This window comes from Paroedura picta, chromosome 5, assembly GCF_049243985.1.
Source record: "Paroedura picta isolate Pp20150507F chromosome 5, Ppicta_v3.0, whole genome shotgun sequence".
Lineage (NCBI taxonomy): Eukaryota > Metazoa > Chordata > Lepidosauria > Squamata > Gekkonidae > Paroedura > Paroedura picta.
In genome coordinates this window covers 29,457,306-29,478,525 of record NC_135373.1, presented here as the reverse complement: position 1 = coordinate 29,478,525, position 21,220 = coordinate 29,457,306, and the positions used below count along the sequence as shown (strand labels likewise).

Genomic DNA, 21,220 nt, shown 5'->3' with positions numbered 1-21,220 from the left:
GGTGAATGTTATTGTGTTTTGTTTTTGCCAATTTTTTATGTCTTTGATCACAGTTGGAACCAATTTTGTTAGTCCTAATAAATCTTCATTTATGGGAACTCAAGATGGGTCAGCTGTCGTCTCTGACACCATTTTAGGCTGAGACATGGAGTGCTCAGCCCGGTTCCAACAAGTGGAATTGTTGTCTTGCCCACATTCATGCACCTTCGTTCCAGCCCAGCCTGATCTCTTGACCGTGGCTGATTCTGGAATGACTGTGACCTTGACTCCATGCTGCCTGCCTCAACATCTTGGACCATCTTATACTATTATGCATTACTGCCTGCTGTTGGACTTCTTGACCATGTAATGACCCACCTCTCACTGGCTTCTTGGACTCTGGTAACACTTGTGTTGTTTATGCTCCCAGCAAACTGGCCAGGGCTTGTGAAGACTCTCACTGTGCTGTTGGATTCTTTTCCGGTCCGATAACTACAGCTGGGAATGCTGCCAGCTCCAAGGTTGGCACAGCTGAGTACAGACAGAGGCTCCATCACAGGTAGATTCTAACCTGTAGAGCCTGGTTTGATTTCCCACTCCTCCACATGCAACCAGCTTGGGCTAATCACAGTTCTCTTAGAGCTGTTCTCAAATAACAGTGTCTCTCAAAGCTCTCTCAGCCTCGCCTAACTCCCAGGGTGTCTGCTGTGGGGAGAGGAAGGAAAGTTGATTGCAAGTTTGCTTTAAGATTCTCTGGGGCAGTGAAAAGCGGAGTATAAAACACAACTTCTTCTTCTTCTTCTTCTTCTTCTTCTTCTTCTTCTTCTTCTTCTTCTTCTTCTTCTTCTTCTTCTTCTTCTTCTTCTCAGAATCATAGAGTTGGAAGGGGCCATACAGGCCATCTAGTCCAACCCCCTGCTCAACGCAGGATCAGCCCAAAACATCCTAAAACATCCAAGAAAAGTGCATATCTAACCTTTGCTTGAAAACTGCCAGTGAGGGGGAGCTCACCACCTCCTTAGGCAGTCTATTCCACTGCTGAACTACTCTGACTGAGAACATTTTTTCCTGATATCTGGTCTATATTGTTGTACTTGTAATTTAAACCCATTACTGTGCATCCTTTCCTCTGCAGCCTCTTCTTCTTCTTCTTCTTCTTCCCTGCCCATGCAAACAATCCAGAAATAGATTTTCACCTCACCGTTGTGCAATGGCCAGGTAGATAGGAGGGGGAATCATACCTTACAGAATATGGTTCAACTCCCCGCTTGTACAAGGGAACCCTCCTGGGTCACTTTGGGCCAGTCACCCTCTCTCAGCCTGAAGATAAAAGGGAGGAGAGGGGAACAACAGATGCTGTTCTGGGTCCACTGGGAACAAACGTCCCCTGCTCTTTGATCAAGAGAAGCCCACTTAGGCTACAAATAATCATAATGTATAATTGTGGCTTTGGACTTGAATTTCTTTCTGCTTCTTTGAGGGATTAGGCAACCACCAGTAAGCATGGAAAGGGCTTACTCATTCAAAGTAAAGATACGTGTGCCAGCTAGGAAATGCAGCCAAGAACAAATAGCTGAGGATGTGGTTGTGTATAAGGCTGGCCATTGGCTTCTGTGCTATTTCCCTTCCTATTTGTAACCAGGACAAAGGGTTGTTTACACTGTTCTAGCAATGCTTGTTTTCATTTTGTTTTACATGCACATTTATCATCCACAATTAAGTAACAGAATTGCTTAAGATCCAGGATTGCCGGAAAGCACATAAGCCCAGTAAGGAAAGGAACAAAGATCAGAAGCAATTTGAGAAACAGTGAGAGGGACACCCAGAATTCTGAGGTGAGTGGGAATCTGTTTAAGGGATTGATGTTGGACATTTGTTAGCAGATATGGGGATGGTTGGATACCCCTGATTTAGCAAGGTTGCTTTGTTTTATCCATAAAATGTGGGTGATGCCCCTCTAGATAAACAAAAAGGCCTATGTTTTGGAAAGAAGCTTATCTTTGGGATCTCTGAGAGCTTTCTCAGAGGTTATTTAGATGACCATTTTCTCCAGCTGCATTTGAAGTTTTGGGGAATAGTTTTCTTTAAGGTGGAGTTTGACCTGGCTTGGCAGACTTTCACAGTGTCATGGCTTTGGCTTAAGCCTAGACTATAAAAGGGGCCCACTGTTTGTAGAAGACAGTATTTCAGTCAGTGAGGCAGGAATCCTGCCATGTATAACATGAGGCATAACATTATTTGCTGTCCCCCAGTGATTTACACCTTCCCCTTGACTACTGCCCAGATGTTTATGCAACAGAATATATAGTTCCCTATTTGCATTTTTAGAAACAGCCTAAGTCAGCCTCAGTTGATTGCTGGTGAGAAAGTGTGTAGGGAGAGGATCAAACCCACTCCCCTTTGGGCCTTTGACACATCTCCCAAACTGAACCTGTTGCTGGTGCTGGTGGTGAAAAGTGGCACTCAGTCACACCAGATGTATGGCAACCCCTGTCGGGTCTTCAAGGCAGGAGATATGCTGAGGTGGTTCAACACTGGCGGCCTATGGGTAGCGATCCCAGACTTCCTTAGGGGTCTCCCACCCAAGAACGAAGCAAGATCAATCCTGCTTGGTTTCTGAGAGCTGAGAAGACTGGGCTAGCCTGGGCCATCCAGTTCAAGGCAAGAGCTATGCATTTTGTGTGTCTTTCCTCCATAGGGCTTAAAGAACATCTTAGGGCAGGGGTAGCCAACCTGTGGTCCTCCAGATGTCCATGGACTACAATTCCCATGAATTGTACTGGTTACTGGTGGTTGCCTAATCCCTCAAAGAAGCAGAAAGAAATTCAAGTCCAAAGCCACAATTCCCATGAATTGTAGGGAATTGTGGGAATTGTAGTCCATGAACATCTGGAGGACCACAGGTTGACTACCCCTGTCTTAGGGAGTGACCTCCCGCAGGTCTACTCAGAAGTAAGTCCTATGTAAACCTCAGAATTAAGTCCATGACATGGCCAGAGAGGGATGGATTAATGACCATACCTCTCATCTGCTCTGTGTCTCAGGTAGAAAAGTGTACTATAGTGGAATATGAATAAATATTATAAAAACCAGAATAATAAAAACTAGAACAGCAAAACAAAATCAGAGCAGACCCTCAGGATGCAGCCCCCTAATTCTGCTTCTTTGTCTCTTGCCTTTCTCAGGCCTACCATGTCAGCAGTAGAATATCTCAGCCACAGAGGAATCCTATTCCCACCAAAAAGCTATTCAGTGGAAACTCTTGTTCACTTGGAAAATGAATTCCAGATCCTGGATGACGATGTCTTTAATGTCACTTTCCCCAAGTCAGGTAGGAAGGGCAGTGAGTGGAATGGGGGACCCTTGTGATGCTCATGCAGAGAAAGCCCATCATGCTGCACTGAAGGTGCATCCCAAAAAATTGCAGAGGCAAATTTGGGGGCACGTGTGAGAAACACCCGTATTGATATGTGAGGTTTTCATGGATCGACTTTACAATTAGTTTACTTCTCCCTGGGAAGACTGACTCTGGGTTCTGTGAACAAATTAATGACTGCAGAATGAGGGTTGATGGGTGGAGTTCGCCTTTCCCTAGGGAAATTGCTCCAAGACGGGCCTCAGGAAAGCATGCTTGAATCATCACGGAACTATTGGGGTCACATTTACAGGTATTATTTATTTATTTGCAGATTTATATATCAACCCTCCCATTAAACTGTCTCAGAGCAGTCTACACACAATAATGTCATATGAAAACAATACAATCAATTTATATAACATGTATTGAAGCTGTTTAAAACTGCAGTTATCTTTGTCGCATCAGCAATAATGATCTCTTCCAAATAATGTATTTCTGGTAAGGCCTTGGGGGAGGAGCGTGTCTCATAGCTTAAGTGCCACTCAGCGGTTAACTCCCACTCAGGGCAGCTGTTCCACCCCTGAATGCCTCCTCCTCCAACTGGCTTGCTTGCCTGTCTGTCCAGCAGCCAGCCAATCACCTTCTGTCCCCCACCCCTGATCACCCCTTTCTCTTTACACTTTCCTCCGAGGCTCAGAGGCTGCAGTTCCCTGCTGTGTGAGAGCTGCCCTTACCGATGAGTTCCCTTCCTGGGGGCCTCCAGCCTGCAGCCTTTCCAGGTCCTAGGGGGAGGAAGAGACCATCTGCAGAGTTCTTCCACCCCACTCCCCCATTCAAGTATCCATTGCATTCCTGAATGCAATGGGCTTGGCCCCTAGTAATAATAATAATGCACAGCCAATTAAATGTTTAAAAGATTGGAGGAACAGGAGGAAAAGGAGGGCAGAAGACACATGTATTGGGTTGGATCCAGACAAAGTTGGCTATTTTCATGATTCCTTGGCCCACTGCAGACCCTCCTCCCATGTGACACATGAAACTATTTCCTTCATTGTCAGACCCACGGTCCATCAAAGTCCAGTATTGTCTACTCAAACTGGAAGCTTCTCTCTAGGGCCTCAGGAAGGGGTCTTTCACCTAATCTACTGACAGATCTTTTAACTGGAGTTATCAGGGATTGAACCTGGGACCTTCTGCATGCCAAACAGGTGCTCTGCTGAGATACAGCCCCTCAGGGTTCCTATTTCCCAGGAGCCAATCTATCTTGGACATCAGTGGTCTGGACTGAGAAAGGACCAGGAAAGTTCTGTTCCAGTGATAGGGAATGGAATCCAAATCCTGCTCACTATTTACATAGGAAATGAGGTTTTGATCAGACAGAATCTGGGCAAGGTATTCAGAGGCGTTCTCCAGAATCTATAGTTTGTATGAAACACTGCATCACCATCCAATTCGAATTCTAGTTTTGCATCCTTGCATGCACACTCTGATGTCTGATGGGAGTGTTCCATTAGACAGTTACCTGTTGACTGTTGGTGTGTGAGAGATTAGCTCATGTTCAGGTTTATCTGTCAGAAAATGTAAAGTAATCACTACTTCTTCATTGCGAATATCAAACAAAACACTGTAACAGAACCAGATTGTTAACTTTTTGTAAGCAAAAGAAAAAGTGTGTCTCTGAAGACCAGATTTTACCTTAAAGATTGTGTTTGACTGTTCTCTAGTATGCAAGTAATATTCATTATTACTACAGAAGATATAACTTATTATTTAAAACTAGCTTCAAAGCCCATTCCCTGAAAGGGTCCCCTCTATACCACCTTGCAGCCAAATCAAGTGGGGCGGGCGGGGGCTGGGAAGCTCGTTAGCAGGGCTGAGACAGAGCTCCTCAGCAGGCAGTCAGCGGGCCAGGAGGCCCTCATTAGCAAGCCCTCCACCACGAGCCTTTGCCCAGGGCCCTCTCACCTGCCGCTGGCTCCAGGCACTGAGGCGTCTGAGAGCAAAAAGGCTAGAGTCCAGGGCCGGAGGGCGGGAGCCACAGGGGCAGGGCCTATCAGGACAAAGCTGGCTGCAGCCTGATTGGCCCTATTCCAACTTGGACAGCTGGACACGTCCCACCCCCTAGGCTGTTTCAGAAATATATAGAGGAACAACAATGGATAAGGATGAGAAGAAAATAACTAAGGAATTGCTGTTGTCACCTGGCAGATTTAACATACAATTTTTCTCACTCCACTGAACAAACTCTGACTAGGAGATTAGTGTAAGATGACCAGCTTCCCCAAAAGATATCATTTTATTTCCAGTTAAGATATTAAAAGAAATCAAAGCCCCGATAATACACTCAATATATTTTTACCATTAACCCCAAGACATCCTTCCTACTGTGGGCAGACGAGTCACATGGGTTTTTTAGACGTCTCAGAAATAAAATGTTTGATTCTATTCTGCAGCAACAGCTGTTGTAAAAATCCCTTCCAAAGGGGTCCCTGGCATGGAAGGACATGACATAGACTTTATTAGCTGTAGAAGAAGGCCAATATTTCTAAAAGGTAAAGAGAACCAACCATAGTTCTTGCTTTGGAAGATACTTTATTTCATAGCATGGAAAAACAGAGATTTCGCTCATTTCCTCACATAAGTGATGTTCTAAACCAGGGGTAGTCAAACTGCGGCCCTCCAGATGTCCATGGACTATAATTCCCAGGAGCCCCTGCCAGCGAATGCTGGCAGGGGCTCCTGGGAATTGTAGTCCATGGACATCTGGAGGGCCGCAGTTTGACTACCCCTGTTCTAAACATTGATGAACAAATGGGGGGCAAGTTGTGTGATACAAACAACCAAAATTTGCTGAGGTTTTTCAGCTAACGTCCTTTAGACAATTTTCAAGATGGGGTGACCTTGACAGTACAGGCATAGAGAGTTTTGCCACCTTATGAAAACCTTGTCCATTCTCATATGATGGGTCGATTCCAAGTGACCTCTGCATACTGAACTGGCCTTTAGTTCAGGGAATCATGTTATTACATTATCTAGTTGTTCAGAATATAAAGTCTAGTTCTCATGATTCTGTCAAAAAAAATGAGCAAGAAGTATCCCCAACGAGAGAAAGTCAGCTTGGGGGGAAAAAAAGACTGGTGAACTCTCTTCTAGGCACCATTTGGATGGCAGAGATCTTGGCCTTGATCTCACAGAAGGGGGACCCCACATGGGCACAGAGTGTGATAGTATGGGACCGGTCTCCTTGGCTTGAAACTGATGATGGCATGAAGAAGGCCTTGCAAATGCCTCCACCTCGGATCTTTTGTAGTCACCTTCCATTCCAGCTTTTCCCAAAGTCCTTTCTGAAAACCAAAGCCAAGGTAAGAGATGAGCAATCTGCACTTAGCACATTCTGCACACACAGGCTCTCTGGGGTGCACAGGAGACCTAGAAAACACACCCATGTACACACTCATGTACAAAGCCTGCCTCCCACCTGAATGCAACAATGTGTGTGAGTGAATGAGATTTTGCATACTGGATGAGAATCATAGGAAGTCCTCTAAATCAGGGGTAGTCAACCTGTGGTCCTCCAGATGTTCATGGACTACAATTCCCAGCAATCGCATACACAGTAACCATACTGTGATTTCGAATGAGCAGGAATTTATCATGATTGCTTTGTATTATCAGGACTCATCCACATGGGAAATCTCCCATGGTTCCCCCCTCCTTTGAGATTTATAATCTTACTAGGGACAAAGCCCATTGTATCCAAGAATACAACGGGCGCTAAATCTTGGCAGTGGAAAGAGGAAGGGGAGGAGTTGTCCAGTCTGTAAGGGCATGGGGTTGAATGTGTGTGTTGTGTGGGGGGTTGTGGTGGCGTGATAGCAAATGAGGGTATGGGTGTGGAGATATGGGTGTCAAGAACCTGTAGTTTGGAATGTTCATTGAGTGTGGGAGAGGACTGACCTTTGGGAATTTTGGCATAGTGGTTACAGATGAGCTTTCCAGAGCCATGTCTTCAGATATGTGAAGGGAAAATCAGACTGGAGACTCTTCTTAGGGAGAGATTACATGGCAACCAATTCCTCCCAGTTATGCGTAATTTCCCTTCTTGTGTGAATTAGGCTACAGACAGCGAAATATCCACCTGCCCTAATACACATGGGGTAGTCACAGTACACAGGTTTCCACCCTGTTCTTTCTGTCTCTATTTTTTTCAGAGCCAGTTTGGTGTAGTGGTTAGGAGTCCGGACTTCTAATCTGGCATGCTGGGTTCGATTCTGCACTCTCTCACATGCAGTCAGCTGGGTGTCCTTGGGCTCGCCACGGCACTGATGAAACTGTTCTGACCAAGCAGTGATATCAGGGCTCTCTCAGCCTCCCCCACTTCACAGGGTGTCTGTTGTGGGGAGAGGAAAGGGAAGGCGACTGTAAACCGCTTTGAGCCTCCTTCGGTTAGAGAAATGGGGCATACCAGAACCAACTCTTCTTCTTCTTCACAGTTGATAAAATGTTATGTACCCACATGCTTCTTTCATGGTTGCTCCTTAGAAGAAGAACTAGATTTTTGTACTCTGTTGTTTACTATCCAAAGGAGTCTCAAAGCAGTTTATAAACACCTTTTCCCTTCGTCTCCCCACAATAGACAACCTATGAGGGATGTGGGGCTGTGAGAGGCCTGAGAGAACTGGGAATGGGCTGCAGTGACCCAGCAGGCCTCAGGTGTCTCAAAGCATTTTCCAATCATCTTCCCTTCATTTTTGATACCTCATGATGCCTCAACATGCGATGGAGGGGAGATGTGTTTCAAATGTGGTATGTGCATGTGTGCTAGAGACAGGAGATGTCACCCTCCCTAAATAGTATTCCTGTCTCTGTCACAGGTTATCTATACCTTGCGTAATCCCAAGGATGTGCTCGTCTCATTTTACCATTTCTCTATGATGATAAAAGTACTGAAGACACCTGGGACCCTACAAGAGTGCCTGGAGGAGTTCCTGACTGGGAATGGTATGGGAGCTGGGAAACTGCCCTTCATGGGGCCTTTCCCTGAACACAATCCCTAGAAGATCCTTGCAGGGATTATGTTTCTCTTACAAGACTTCTCTCAGGGAATCTGCAGTGAGAATGTCCTGTTGAGTTCTTAATCAGTCACACTTGTATTCCACTCTTCCTCAGAGGAGCGTAAGGAAACATCCCCTTGCCTTGGGTGAGAAGCCACAGAGAACAGTTATAGAAAATATTCTTTATTGGCCATAATTTTCCTCATGGAATCCTGGGGAATCAGAAATTTCCAATCTGAGGATGTGCTGTTTTTCTGTCACGAAAATGAATATTAAAGTGGATGCCTCATGCCACTCATGAAGGGAGCCAAATGAGGTCATCCACATTCAACGGTGAGAGATTGGCCACAGCTTGTAGGGAGAAGATACAGAGAGACCCCAGTCTAGTATTATCAGTTGTATTAGACCCCCTCACTAGAGGCCACAGTTCCCTCATGACTGGTCCTTTCACCCTCTGCCTTTCTCTCCTAGTGATCTACGGTTCCTGGTTTGAGCACGTGAAGGGCTGGATGGAGTTGAAAGGAAGGCCCAACTTTTTCTACATCACCTACGAAGAACTGCGGCAGGTATAAGTCCCAACCTTGGCCAACTTCACGCACATACGGTTACCCCCGCTTTTAATGGTGCCAAGTTTTCTCTCCAGTTATTCTGTCACCATGGATTGAGTGTCTCTGAAGAAGAAGAAAGTCCCTTCCCTACAAGAGTAAAAAATGAAAGACAGATCAATCTAAAATGGTGACCTGAGCAGCCACCTAGAAGCTTTGCTCCCTCCTGCTGCTGCAGTTAGAACTATCCCTCACATGCAGACTAGCCTCGATCATTATCATCTGCTAAAAGGGCTTCCTCCTTTACCTGACTTGGCCCAGGAACCCCTGATGTTGTCAGATTGCAGAAGCTAAGCAGAGTTGGCTCTGGATTGTACTTGGTTGGGAGACCATCAGGGAAGTCTGGGTTCACCATGCAGAGGTAAATAATGGTAAACCACTTCTGAACACACACATGAAGCTGCCTTATACTGAATCCAGACCCTTGGTCCATCAAAGTCAGTATTGTCTACTCAGACTGGCAGTGGCTCTCCAGGGTCTCAGGTATTCCATGTCACTTACTATCTGGCCCTTTTAACTGGAGATACTGGGGATTGAACCTGGGACATTCTCAATGAAAAGCAGAGGCTCTTCCACTGAGCTAGGGCCCCTCCCCAACATCCAGTTGGTGTAGCCAGTTTGGTGTAGTGGTTAGGAGTGCGGACTTCTAATCTGGCATGGCAGATTCGATTCTGCACTCCCCCACATGCAACCAGCTGGGTGACCTTGGGCTCACCACAGCACTGATAAAGCTGTTCTGACCGAGCAGTGATATCAGCGCTCTCTCAGTCTCACCCACCCCACAGGGTGTCTGTTGTGGGGAGAGGAATGGGAAGGCGACTGTAAGCCACTTTGAGCCTCCTTCGGGTAGGGAAAAGCGGCATATAAGAACCAACTCCTCTTCTTCTTCTTCATCCCTTGCTTTAAAAGCTCGGAGAGGCCAAAGCAGGGAATGAGCTGAGACTGGCCATGGAAACTCACTGTAACAAGAAAAGCTTTTTCAGATATGTAAGGAGCAAATGTAAGATAAACGAGGCACTAGGCCTACTGTTAGGTGAAGATGAAGAAACTCTGACAGAGGACAGAGAGAAAGCAGAAAGGCTCAGTACCTATTTTGCCTCTGTGTTTTCCCAGAAGAATATGGACACGTCTAGGGATGGTAGTAGGCAAGGAATGGGTGGCAGGTTGACATGGACAGAGAGGTTGTCGAGAGGCACTTGTCTGCACTGGATGAGTTCAAATCCCCTGGGCCAGATGGTGTGTTCTCGAGAGTGCTGAAGGAACTTTCTGAAGAGCTTTCAGAACCCTTGTCCATCATCTTTAGGACCTCTTGGAGGACTGGAGAGGCGCCAGAAGACAGGGTGTGAGCAAATGTCATTCCAGTCTTCAAAAAAGGGAGAGATGACCCAGAAAACTACAGGCCAATGAGTCTGACCTCAATTGCAGGGAAGATAATGGAGCAGATTGTAAAGGGGCGATCTGCAATCATCTGGAGAACAATTTATTGATCCAGGGAAGTCAGTACAGATTTGTCTCCAACAGATCCTGCCAGACCAGCCTGGTTTCCTTCTTTGAAATGGTATTTTATCAGGGTGGAGGGAGGTGAGCAGTGAAGTGTCACAGGGCTCGGTACTGGTCCCAGTACTTTTCAACATTTTTATCAATGATCTGGATGAAGGGGTGGAAGGACTCATTAAATTTGTGGATGACACAAAATTGGGAGGAGTAGCAAACCCCACAGAAGATATAGAGTTCAATGAGATCTGAACATGCTGGAAAAGTGGGCAAATGAGAAGAAGATGTGATTCAATAAAGCGTGAAGTTCTACATCTGGGTGACCAAAATGAGAAGCAGACATACTGGATGGGAGATGCACTTCTGGGGAGCAGTGTGTGTGAATGTCATCTTGGGGTACTTGTGGAATGTAAGTTAAATATGAGTAGACAGTGTGTTGCAGCAGTAAAGCAAGCAAATGTAGCTTTGGGCTCTATCAACAGAGGCATCACATCAAAATCACAAGGTGTCATTGTCTTACTGTATATAGCATTGGTCAGACTCTACCTGGAGTCCTGTGTGCAGTTCTGGAGGCCTCACTTCAAAAAGGAAGTGGGCAAAATTGAACAGGTTCAGAGGAGAGTGACAAAAATGATCCGGGGCGTAAAGAGGGGACATGATTGCTGTCTTTAAGTATTTGAAAGGTTGTCATTTAGCAGAGGGCATGGAACAGTTCCTGATATCAGCAGAGGATAGGACCCACTACATGGAGAATTTTATCGGCTAAAGATATCTGCCAGGAGACAGGCCTGAAGATGTTTCACATTAATAATCTCATAGTAAGATCACTGGATGGGAACAGAAGTTTTCCATAAATTGAACCTTTACTATGTTAACTTTCTTCTGTGGTTTTAGTATTCCAAGTTGACTTCCCTGAACATATGTTGTCTTCCATTCCAGCATGTAAACAGAAAGGAAGGTCCCAAGCAGGCCCTGCTTTCTTTCCCATACTTTGAAGTTAAAATGTCCATTGCCCATGTTGTTCCCACCAACTATTGTTTCAGTTTGAATTCAACCTGGCAGTGCAAAATGTATCCAGATTAATCTCTCTCTCTCTCTCTACCTTTCTCTAATCATCAAAGTAGAAAACCTTAGTCCCTGGACTGACTGAGAGCATTTTCATCCCCCAGAGTCAATAGATCCTGATGGGCAAGTGTTTCTGGCTGAGGTTCTAAATACTCAGGGAGGCCCATTGACTTCTATGGACTTACAGTGCTTGGTAACGGTAAAGGTAAAGGTATCCCCTGTGCAAGCACCGAGTCATCGAACTCCCAGCCTCATGGGCAGAGCTTTCAGACTGCATGTCTGCTGCCTTACCACTCTGTGCCACAAGAGGCTCTTACAGTGCTTGGTATAGCCCTGCAAAATCTACAAGAACATCCCACCAAATATATCCTTGGGTTCTGTGTTTTTAGTGCTTCAATATGTAAGCCCTAAGACATATACACACCTTGTCCTGTGCTGAGTGTGGGAAACAGCAAAACGACAAACCTTCCCCACCCCACCCCCACCCCCAGAGCTCTGGAGCAAGTTTCCAGAGATCTTGGAGTCTTTTCCCATGGCATGTCAGGGGGCATGGTGCTGCAAGAAGAGTACTTGCACACAAAAATCTATACCTTGAATAAAACTTTGTTTTTCTTAAAGGTGCCTCTGGACTCAGACGTTGTTCGGCTGCCGACCTGAATCTATATATAAATGGTGTAAAGTATTTGTTTTAATGACTGTTGTATTATTGGAAAGATCAAGAGATGGTCCGAAAGAAATAACAGAACATCCAGACACCTCGCACCAATGGCTTCTGTATCATGACTATTAGGATACCGATCTCTTGTGTGTGTCACATGGGACGTGAGTTTCCACTCGCTCTCTGACATCTCTCCCTGTATCACCCTCAGGACCTGCGAGGCTGTGTGGAGAAGATCTGCCGTTTCCTCGGGAAGGAGCTCAATAGCCAGCAAATTGACTCCGTGGTGGAAAATGCCTCCTTCCGGAAGATGAAGGAGAACAAGATGTCCAATTTCTCCCAGTTGGATGAGACTATGGTGGACTTCAAGAAAGGAGAGTTCATGAGGAAAGGTAAAATGAGCAGCCTTAAGGGAGGCCTGGTGCAATCCATTTGCCGGGCTTATCTGACCGGCATGGGACAGAAGAATAAAGGAGGACATGTCTTCACAGTCACCTTCCTGACAGAAGTGACAGGTGCCATGCCCCTTTTGGGGCAGCCAGCTTAAACTACTAGCAAGACAGTGGCCATTTTCTGACCAATAGCAGCACGGTGCAGGCGGGACATAGGAGGGAGTCAAGGGGGCCCTGGCAGACAATGGGGTTATTCCTGGGGTGGGCCAGCGCTGTGTGGCTGAGTGCGGAGGCTGTGCAGAAGCAGGAACTTGCTTATAAGACCTTAACAGGAAAATACTTGTGTGCAGGGTGGGAGGGGAGGGAGAGGTGCTTTAGAAAGCACTTATGTGTACTTAAGGGAGGGAGGGAGCTGTATGTGTGTGCAGACTGCAATGCATGGCCATTTGCAAGCTTCCTTTGCAAGGCTGGGTCAGAAAGGAGCATCTTTAGCTTTTTCCCAGCAGGGGCTTGTAACATGAGCCTTCTGTGTAGAGACTTTGTACAGTCCCCAGGGCATGGTTTGTGCCTATTGGAAACATAGGAGGAAAAGAGGGCTCTTTGCAGCTTTTCCCTCTTTCACTGATGGCTGAGTTTTCTCTTCTTTTCTTCAGGGAAGCCCCTCTAGTTAAATGAAGAACTCCCTTCCCTTCCATAAAGATAACAAAAAGCCTCTTGTTATCTCCTCCAGAGGTGCTCCGGAAGGGAAGGAGGCACTTAGTTAAAAACCACAAAAGAGAGATATTAAATGGTGTTTGAAGTGACAGAGGAGGGGGAACCTGCCTCTCTCACTGGGCAGGAAATGTAGGGGGGGAGGACAGGAGGGAGAGCGTTTCACCTTCGATATGTACTTTCAGCTGGTTGGTACCTGGTTGTTTGCCAGCGGCTCGCACGTTCTAGGGTGGCAAACCACTTTTCTCAATTCTGGATAGAATCATAGAATAAAAAGAGTTGGAAGGGACCTCCTGGGTCATCTAGTCCAACCCCCTGCACTATGCAGGACACTCTCAACCCTATCGCTCCTCCACGTAGGCGATTTCATGTGGAGGGGCCAGAATGTGCCAAAAGGCTGTAGGGCTACATTTTTCGTGTGCAGGAACGTCCTGAGTTCCTTGCCAGTTGCAAATCCGCTTGAAGCCTTTTGTAAAACAAAGAACCCCTGCCCCCTGTTGAAAGGAGCGTCTTTAGCTTTTTCCCAGCCGGGGCTTGTAGCCAGAACCGTTTGCGTAGGGACTTCATTCAGTCCCTCAGAGTTTAGCAACCAATGTATTAAAACTCGAAAACTGCTTTCCGTAGAGGCTTTCCTCCATTCTTTCCTTTCTCCTTTCTGCTCCGGGCTCACAGCTGCCTTCCCCTGTCCCTCTTTGCAATTCGCTCCCCCCCCAGCTGAGTTTACCGAGAAACAGCGCCTATATTCAGTTCCCCGTCAGAATCCACCTAAGTTCAAAAGCACTAACTTTGAAAAGCCACGCCTTAAGCCAGGGGTAGTCAAACTACGCCCCCCCCAGATGTCCATGGACTACAATTTCCATGAGCCTCTGCCAGCTTTTGCTGCCAGGGGCTCATGGGAATTGTAGTCCATGGACATCTGGAGGGCCGCAGTTTGACTACCCCTGCCTTAAGCACTCATTTTGCAAAAAAAAAAAGAGTGTTTTTATTTCTTTTGCCAACCCCTGAAAAGTAAGCAACTTCATCACAAAAAATATCTGCTTTGATAAGATCAGTGTCCAGTAGCACCTTTAAGATCAACAAAGATTTATTCAAGGCATGAGCTTTCGAGTGTAAGCACTCTTCGGCCTTAAAGGTGCTACTGGATTCTGATTTTATTGTGCTACTTGAGACCAACACGGCTACTCATTTCAATCTATGCTTTGAAAAGCTTTACCCTGTGCTAGGGAGGTGGAGGTCTGGCAGTAGGGGCACGCCAGCCAATCAGAAAAGAGCAGGCTGCCTGATGGGAAGAAAGGCTCTGAGCACATGACCACCGTTCAAAGCATGGGAGAAGTCTGAGGGCAAGCACTTCAAACTGCTGGCAACTTACCCAATGGAGAGCCAGGAGCGTCGCTGTGCAGCCTGGGAGAGAGGAAATAATGGCTCCCATTGGGCTGCGTTGCCAGAAGTTTGAAGCGGCTGCCCTCAAAGCGTTCCCATGGACTGAACCCTGGTCACATGCTCTGCTTAAGGCGTGCGGCTTCATAGTTAGCGCTTTTGAGCTGGGGTTTGACATGAAGCGCTTTTTCACAAAATTGCTCTCAGCAGAGAGCAGGGCAGAGTCTGCGCTTACTTTTTTTATTCCATTGTCAATCCTGTTGAATTCAGATCGCTTTGAACTCAGGTCTTCCTCTTCCCCCCCTCCCCATTGAAACAGGAAAGTCTTCTGCACGTGGCTAGGGAGGCTCAGAAGAGGGGGGGCAAATGGAGACTCTTTGTTTTCTTGAAGGGGGGGAGAGGATCCAAGAAGTCAGAGGGGGGAGGAAAAAATCCTTTCTTTTCTTGAAGGGGGGGGAATGAAGAAGGCACAAAAAAAAAATCCAAGGCCAACAGAAGTTGAGAGAACTTAGGGGCTTCTCCTTTAAGGCAGGCTTGTCACATGACCACCTGTAGCCAATCACGGGTCCTCTGACACAGAGGAGAGCCCAGATTCAAAACAATGTGATTTTCTGAATATATTCAGGATTAAAAGTAGTCTGAGATATCGCACAATAAAGGTAGGGTCACTCCGGATCAATCCTTCTTGCTGCAGAAGGAAATTTCAAATCACCCCAAATCCAAACGGAAATCACATTCTGTGTAGAGGGCAGGGACTGAATCGATCTGGGGTTGGAATAAAAGCTCCATGCAGTTTACACCCAGGAGATTGCCTCTCTCTGAAGGCAAACTCAGCTGAATGGAGAGCATAGTTGGCTTCTGAATGGGGCTGGGAGGGCTAAAGGATGGATAGGAGATCACTTCCTCTTTGTCATGGCTTGCAAGGCCATTTTAATTTAGATTTTGTTGTTTTTACAAGCCCCTGCGGGGGGGGGGGAGCAAAATACGCATCTTTCTGACACCAACATCAGGGGAATGGGGCATTTTGTTCTGCAAAGGCGCCAAATGGATTTGCAACTGGCAGAGAACTAGGTTTTGTGCGGAGGAGAAGGGGGAATGGAAGGTCTGCTTGTTTTGCATACCGTTTCAGCAGACCCCGTTGAGTAAAACAGCCATTTCCTGGAGCAAGGAGGAAACATAATTTTTGCTCGTCTGCTTTATTTTGCTTAGGGTGGAAGAAAAAAAAGCCTGAGAGATGGGGGTCTGCGGACCCCTGGTTGGGAAACACTGTTCTACACATATTCACAAATAGCCCTTTTCCTATTGTGTCTTATGTATGCACTAGAGTTAAAGCTCATTTTACATGTTAATAAAATGGGCGCTAGACTGACCTTGTGGTGGCTCGGCGGGAGTGGCTCGGCGAGGCGGTAGGCGTGCGGCCTCGTGTTGCAACGCAGGCGCGGCGGGGCAATAATCCTCAGGCAGCGAGGCTGCCGCAGCCGCAGGGAGAAGGCGGCAGGGCCCCCCACCCCCCAACGGCAGCCATCTTCAGCCATCTCCCAGCCGGTGGAGTGGCCGGGAGAAGACAGCGCACCCCACACACACACCGGGAGCACTCGTGAGGCTTCTGTGACACAACGCGGCTGCTCCAGCGGCCGGCAGAAGGCAGAGCGGCCCCCGCGTAGCTGGTGCGCTCCGGGCAACCTCCCTGAGCAAGTTGGGAGGGTGTGCGGCTGGAAAGGAGCAGGGTCGCCGCGTCTTCGATGCACAGTCTCTGGCAGCCAAGGAGGCAATGGGGAGGTGCACTGATTCGCCTCTGAGTTTTTATCCCAGACAGAGCCCGCCCTAACTCCTCCCAACCTGCCCTTAAAGATAAGCACTCCAAAAGTTCTCCCACCCTTAAGTATGCACAAGTACTCTATAAAACGCCCCCATGCACAGAAGCATTTTCTCTATAAGGATGCCCCCACTCCCGCACAACCTCTGCACTCAGCCCCACAGTGCTGGCCCACCCCAAGAGTGACCACGTTGGTCAGGGGAAACAAAATCTCACCCCCTAGTGGAAGTCCTGCCTCCTCCCATGTCACCATTGGCAGCCAGAGCCAGACAGGAAGTCCCACTTCTCCTACCTTCCTATTGGTCAGAAAATGACCACCATCTTGCCAGTAGTTCGAAGCCACCTGCCCAAAAAGGGGCATGGCACCTGTCACTTGTTAGGAGGGTGAGTGTAAAGAGATATGCTTCTTTATTCTTCTAACAACTGTACAATCCCGACAGGGCTATAGATGCACTAAAAACAAAATGCCAAAATAATGAGGCTCTCATCCACTCTTATTAGGTATAATAAGTATATTAATCATTCAACTTCTTGTCAATCAGAATGGGGTCCCAGGTACGTTTCTCCCATTTTCTGATACTTCCTCAATGATTGCCACTCAAAAATCTACATTCCATTATAAATCAAATAAGGCTCTTGGCTGTAAGCTCTATTGTCTTGACACAGGGCCATTGCGCACCAGGATCTATGTGGCAAATTGGTTGCGGGATGAAAAAACGCCATTTTAAATAGAGGAATTCGTCGTTATGCATACCTGCCTTTGTAGTGGAATCCAGTTGCGTTTCTATCGTTTCCCACAGGTTTCCAGTCTCGGCAAAAATCGCTAGCCAGGAAGCGATATTGCCGAGCTCGTCCCGCCCCTGGCCGTTAAGCAACAAATGGGCGTCTGTTATCATGATCCCCAAAAGCCCCTTTCCCTTTAAGGAAGTTAAAACACACACACACACACACACACACACACACACACACACACACACACACACACACACACACACACACATATAGATGCAGGCTGGGTCACAGGGAATGGGGATTGTAACATGTCAGAACTAAGGGGACACCCAGGCGGCCTTGCATGCAAGGAGATATGTAGGCAGGAGGATATCCATTGCTGTGAATTTGCTTATTCCTTGTGGTTACTCTCTTGTGTTGTCTTAGGGATCTCTGGGGACTGGAAGAACCACCTGACAGTGGCCCAGAATGAATATTTCGACCGTGTTTATCGGGAGAACATGCAGGGCATGAATATTTCCTCCCCGTGGGATTGAAGAAGGCCAGATTCTCATCCTGAGCTGCATCCTCTCAACCTCTTCTGCAGCACAGCTGAGAAGCCAGCCCCCATTGATGAAAAGTTCTCAGATCTTCAAATGTCATCAGATGTGCATCAAAGGCATTGTTTTTCAGGATGGTTGCAGTGCCTTTGTTATGGGCCATGCAGTGTAAAATTTACAAGACCACCACAAAGACAGCTAAGCAGCAAGAGGATTTATTTAGAATACGTGTTTGCAAGCATGGAGAGAAAGCCAACTGGCGCATTCTCTGAAGTCTGCATCAGTGCAGCTCATTTTTTAAGACCTTGATACATCATCATGATGTATCCTGAAGTTCACTTACTCCCTATCTGTCCCTCTAACCAGTCAGGTTACGCGGAGGGCTCTCATTCTAACCAACAAATATATCTTATTTCATTTTATTTCCTTGTTTCAAAGATTATACTTTCCTTATGAGAGCCAGTTTGGTGTAGTGGTTAGGAGTGCAGACTTCTAATCTGGCATGCCAGGTTCGATTCTGCGCTCCCCCACATGCAGCCAGCTGGGTGACCTTGGGCTCGCCATGGCACTGATAAAACTGTTCTGACCGGGCAGTGATATCAGGGCTCTCTCAGCCTCACCCACCCCACAGGGTGTCTGTTGTGGGGAGAGGAATGGGAAGGCGACTGTAAGCCGCTTTGAGCCTCCTTCGGGTAGGGAAAAGCGGCATATACGAACCAACTCTTCTTCTTCTTCTTCTTCTTCTTCTTCTTCTTCTTCTTCTTCTTCTTCTTCTTCTTCTTCTTCTTCTATGGAGATTCAGGTATTATACATTTCCTCTTTTGTAGCAATTACATCTGTAGATATGTTACAGCTGCTACATTTTATTCTTTTGACAGATTCAAGGTTTCCTTCAGAGATAAAGAAATAACTTCATACACGTGGTGTTACAGCAGCCATTAATGAACTTAAAATGCACTCTGTCTGACCTAAGAATGAACCATGGACAGACTATAGCTAAAGTGTGTGTATGACTCAATTGTGTTCCACAAATCTATATAATCCATATCACCCTTTCCTTCTCAGAGCACTGCAGCCCTCAAAGAGGAACTCTAGGCAAACCAGTGCCTCTGCTTTGGAGGGTGGGCTCTATGACATTCTACCCTGCTGTCCTTCCCCAAACCCTGCCCTCATCAGGTTAACCCCCCAGTCTAGGAAATTCCTAAGACAGCGTTGTCATCCCTAAGTCAACCAAAGCTCAGAAGAACAACAAAAGAGCCCTGCATATAAGCAGACCCTGAGTCCATTGAGTCTGCCTCATACGGTGGCCCACCATTTCCTCTGTAGGGCCTAAGAACAGGGCATAGAAGCTGAGGTATTCTTCTGATGTTGCCTGCAGGCTCTGGGTTTCAGAGAAGCAGTGGCTAGTAGCCACTGATAGACCTATCTTTCATTAATCTATCTGACACCCTTTTAAAGCAGTTTACTCCAGTGACTATCACTACATCCCCTGGCAGCGGATTTGACATTTGATTCACTCTCTGTGTAAAGGAGGGTCTCCTTTTGTCCTTCCTGAATCTACTTTACAGCTTTTCCAGATCCTCTTCTGAGAGTCTTCAGAGAAGATGGATGAGGCTTCCCTCTGTGCCAATTAGGCCTGGAATCTACATGGCCTGCAAGTACACGAATCCAGACTACAACCATTCTAGGCTATCGATCAGTGTGTGAGGCCACTAGTTGGACACCCTCCCTCTGTAGAAACAGGGCTTGCGGTGAGAAATAAATAAAATAAATAAATAAAATAAAATCATATCAGAAAAAGAAAGTATTTGCTGGTGTTGTATTGCATGGCTCAGTGAGGCGGAGTGGTTTGAATGTGGGACTGGGCTGTTGTCTATCACAAGGGCTACAGGGTTGCCAACCTCCAGGTGAGGGGCAGGGTGGAGTTCGCCTAGGATTACAACTGATCTCCAGACTACAGAGATTCCTTTCTCTGGCGGAAACTGGCACATTTATAATGTGGAATCCATTGCATCGTGTGGCTGCTGAGCTCCCTCCCTTTCTTAAGATCACCAGGAATTTCCCCACCCAGAGTTGGCAACCTCACATGGGTAGGAACAGGTGCCATCAGAATCCCACCAGACCCTTTTGCTTGTTGCTGAGGTTCTGAACTTGGTCTAAGCCAGTGAGGCACAGTGACAGACTTACTCTCAAAGGCAGACAGACTCACAACAAGGGTTTTGGTTTAATAGAAAGCTTTAATTGGAAGTTGTTCTAATCACTCTAACATCTGAAGTCAAGACTACTCGATATAGGAAAAGCAAGCAGTTATCAATACAATTCTCCCGCCCAAAATGTCCCCAGTTCCCAGGGAGGAATATTCCCCCCCCCCCCCCAAAAAAAAAAGGTGCCATCCCGGGCTTCCTGCCAGACCGTCCCTGGCTCCAGCGGCCTTGGTCGAATTGCTGCCTCTCTTTGTAGATAAGATGTTCACAGGGGCATTTGCAACAAAGTGTCACCGCAGGGGAAAATGCAGTGTGAAAAAACTCAGGGCCATCAAAGGGGAACAGAGGTTCAAAGAGTTGCTACAGAGTCATAAAACAAAAGACGGCACACACACACAAAGATGGAGTCTCTCAGGTCAACCTGAACCAACCATGGCAGAGAGCAGATCCTGACACAGGGCCAGTTCCAGGTCTGGGTGGGTGTGGACAGGCAGTGACTGAGGGCTCCCCAACTCTCTCTCACACACACATAGAGAAACAAAGCTAATGCTAAATCAGTCTATCAAAGTCAGCCTTGTCTACTCAGACTGGAGATCTCCTTGGATTTGGAGGGTGTAATCCACAGCATCACATGGACGCTGAGCTCCCTTCCTCAGAATCTGCCTCCAAATCATCAGGAACTTACTTCTATACAACTTTACTTAACACCTTCCGGGGTGACGGTTGCATGGCATTACCAGTTGCTTCTACGGGGATTGTGGCGAACCTCTTCAAGGGTGGTGAAACTTACTTCGGTCAATTCAAATTGCTGCCCCCATTGACTGAGACATCAACCTCTATCATCACAGAGAACTTGGCAGATGCCAGAATGATAGGTGCTGGGATGAAGCCACTTTGGCACTGCAAATGACCCTGACAGCCATAGACGGCATCCTTCAAGAAATCATGTTGTCTGACAGCCCTTTTGGCAGGAAGTTCACCATCCTGACTTCCAAGAGACACTCCCTGTTGTCAAGCATGGCAGCAAGACTACCATGATTGAAGCCACCATAAAGTGGCACCCTCTCTGGCAGCATTTCACCATCTTGGGACTGTCCGTGCCAGTGAGGCTGCCTTCAGCGACTGGCTCCTGCATGTGGAGGATGGGGAGCGTGACACAATTTCTAGCCTTCCCCCAGAGAGATGATGGAGGTACCACAGCACATCCTCACGGAACATGATCTTGCCATCGTAATC

The 21,220-nt window shown here is 46.9% G+C and overlaps 1 protein-coding gene across 1 annotated transcript; it reads left to right on the top strand.

The window, feature by feature from the left end:
* The first annotated feature begins 1,629 nt into the window (after positions 1-1,629).
* Positions 1,630-19,587, top strand: LOC143837323 (sulfotransferase 2B1-like). The gene is made up of 7 exons (XM_077336990.1): positions 1,630-1,814; positions 3,165-3,310; positions 6,491-6,699; positions 8,212-8,338; positions 8,863-8,957; positions 12,425-12,605; positions 17,668-19,587. The coding sequence occupies exons 2-7, from the start codon at positions 3,172-3,174 to the stop codon at positions 17,775-17,777; spliced, it is 861 nt and encodes a 286-aa protein (XP_077193105.1). The 5' UTR covers positions 1,630-1,814; positions 3,165-3,171; the 3' UTR covers positions 17,778-19,587.
* Positions 19,588-21,220: the final 1,633 nt, after the last annotated feature.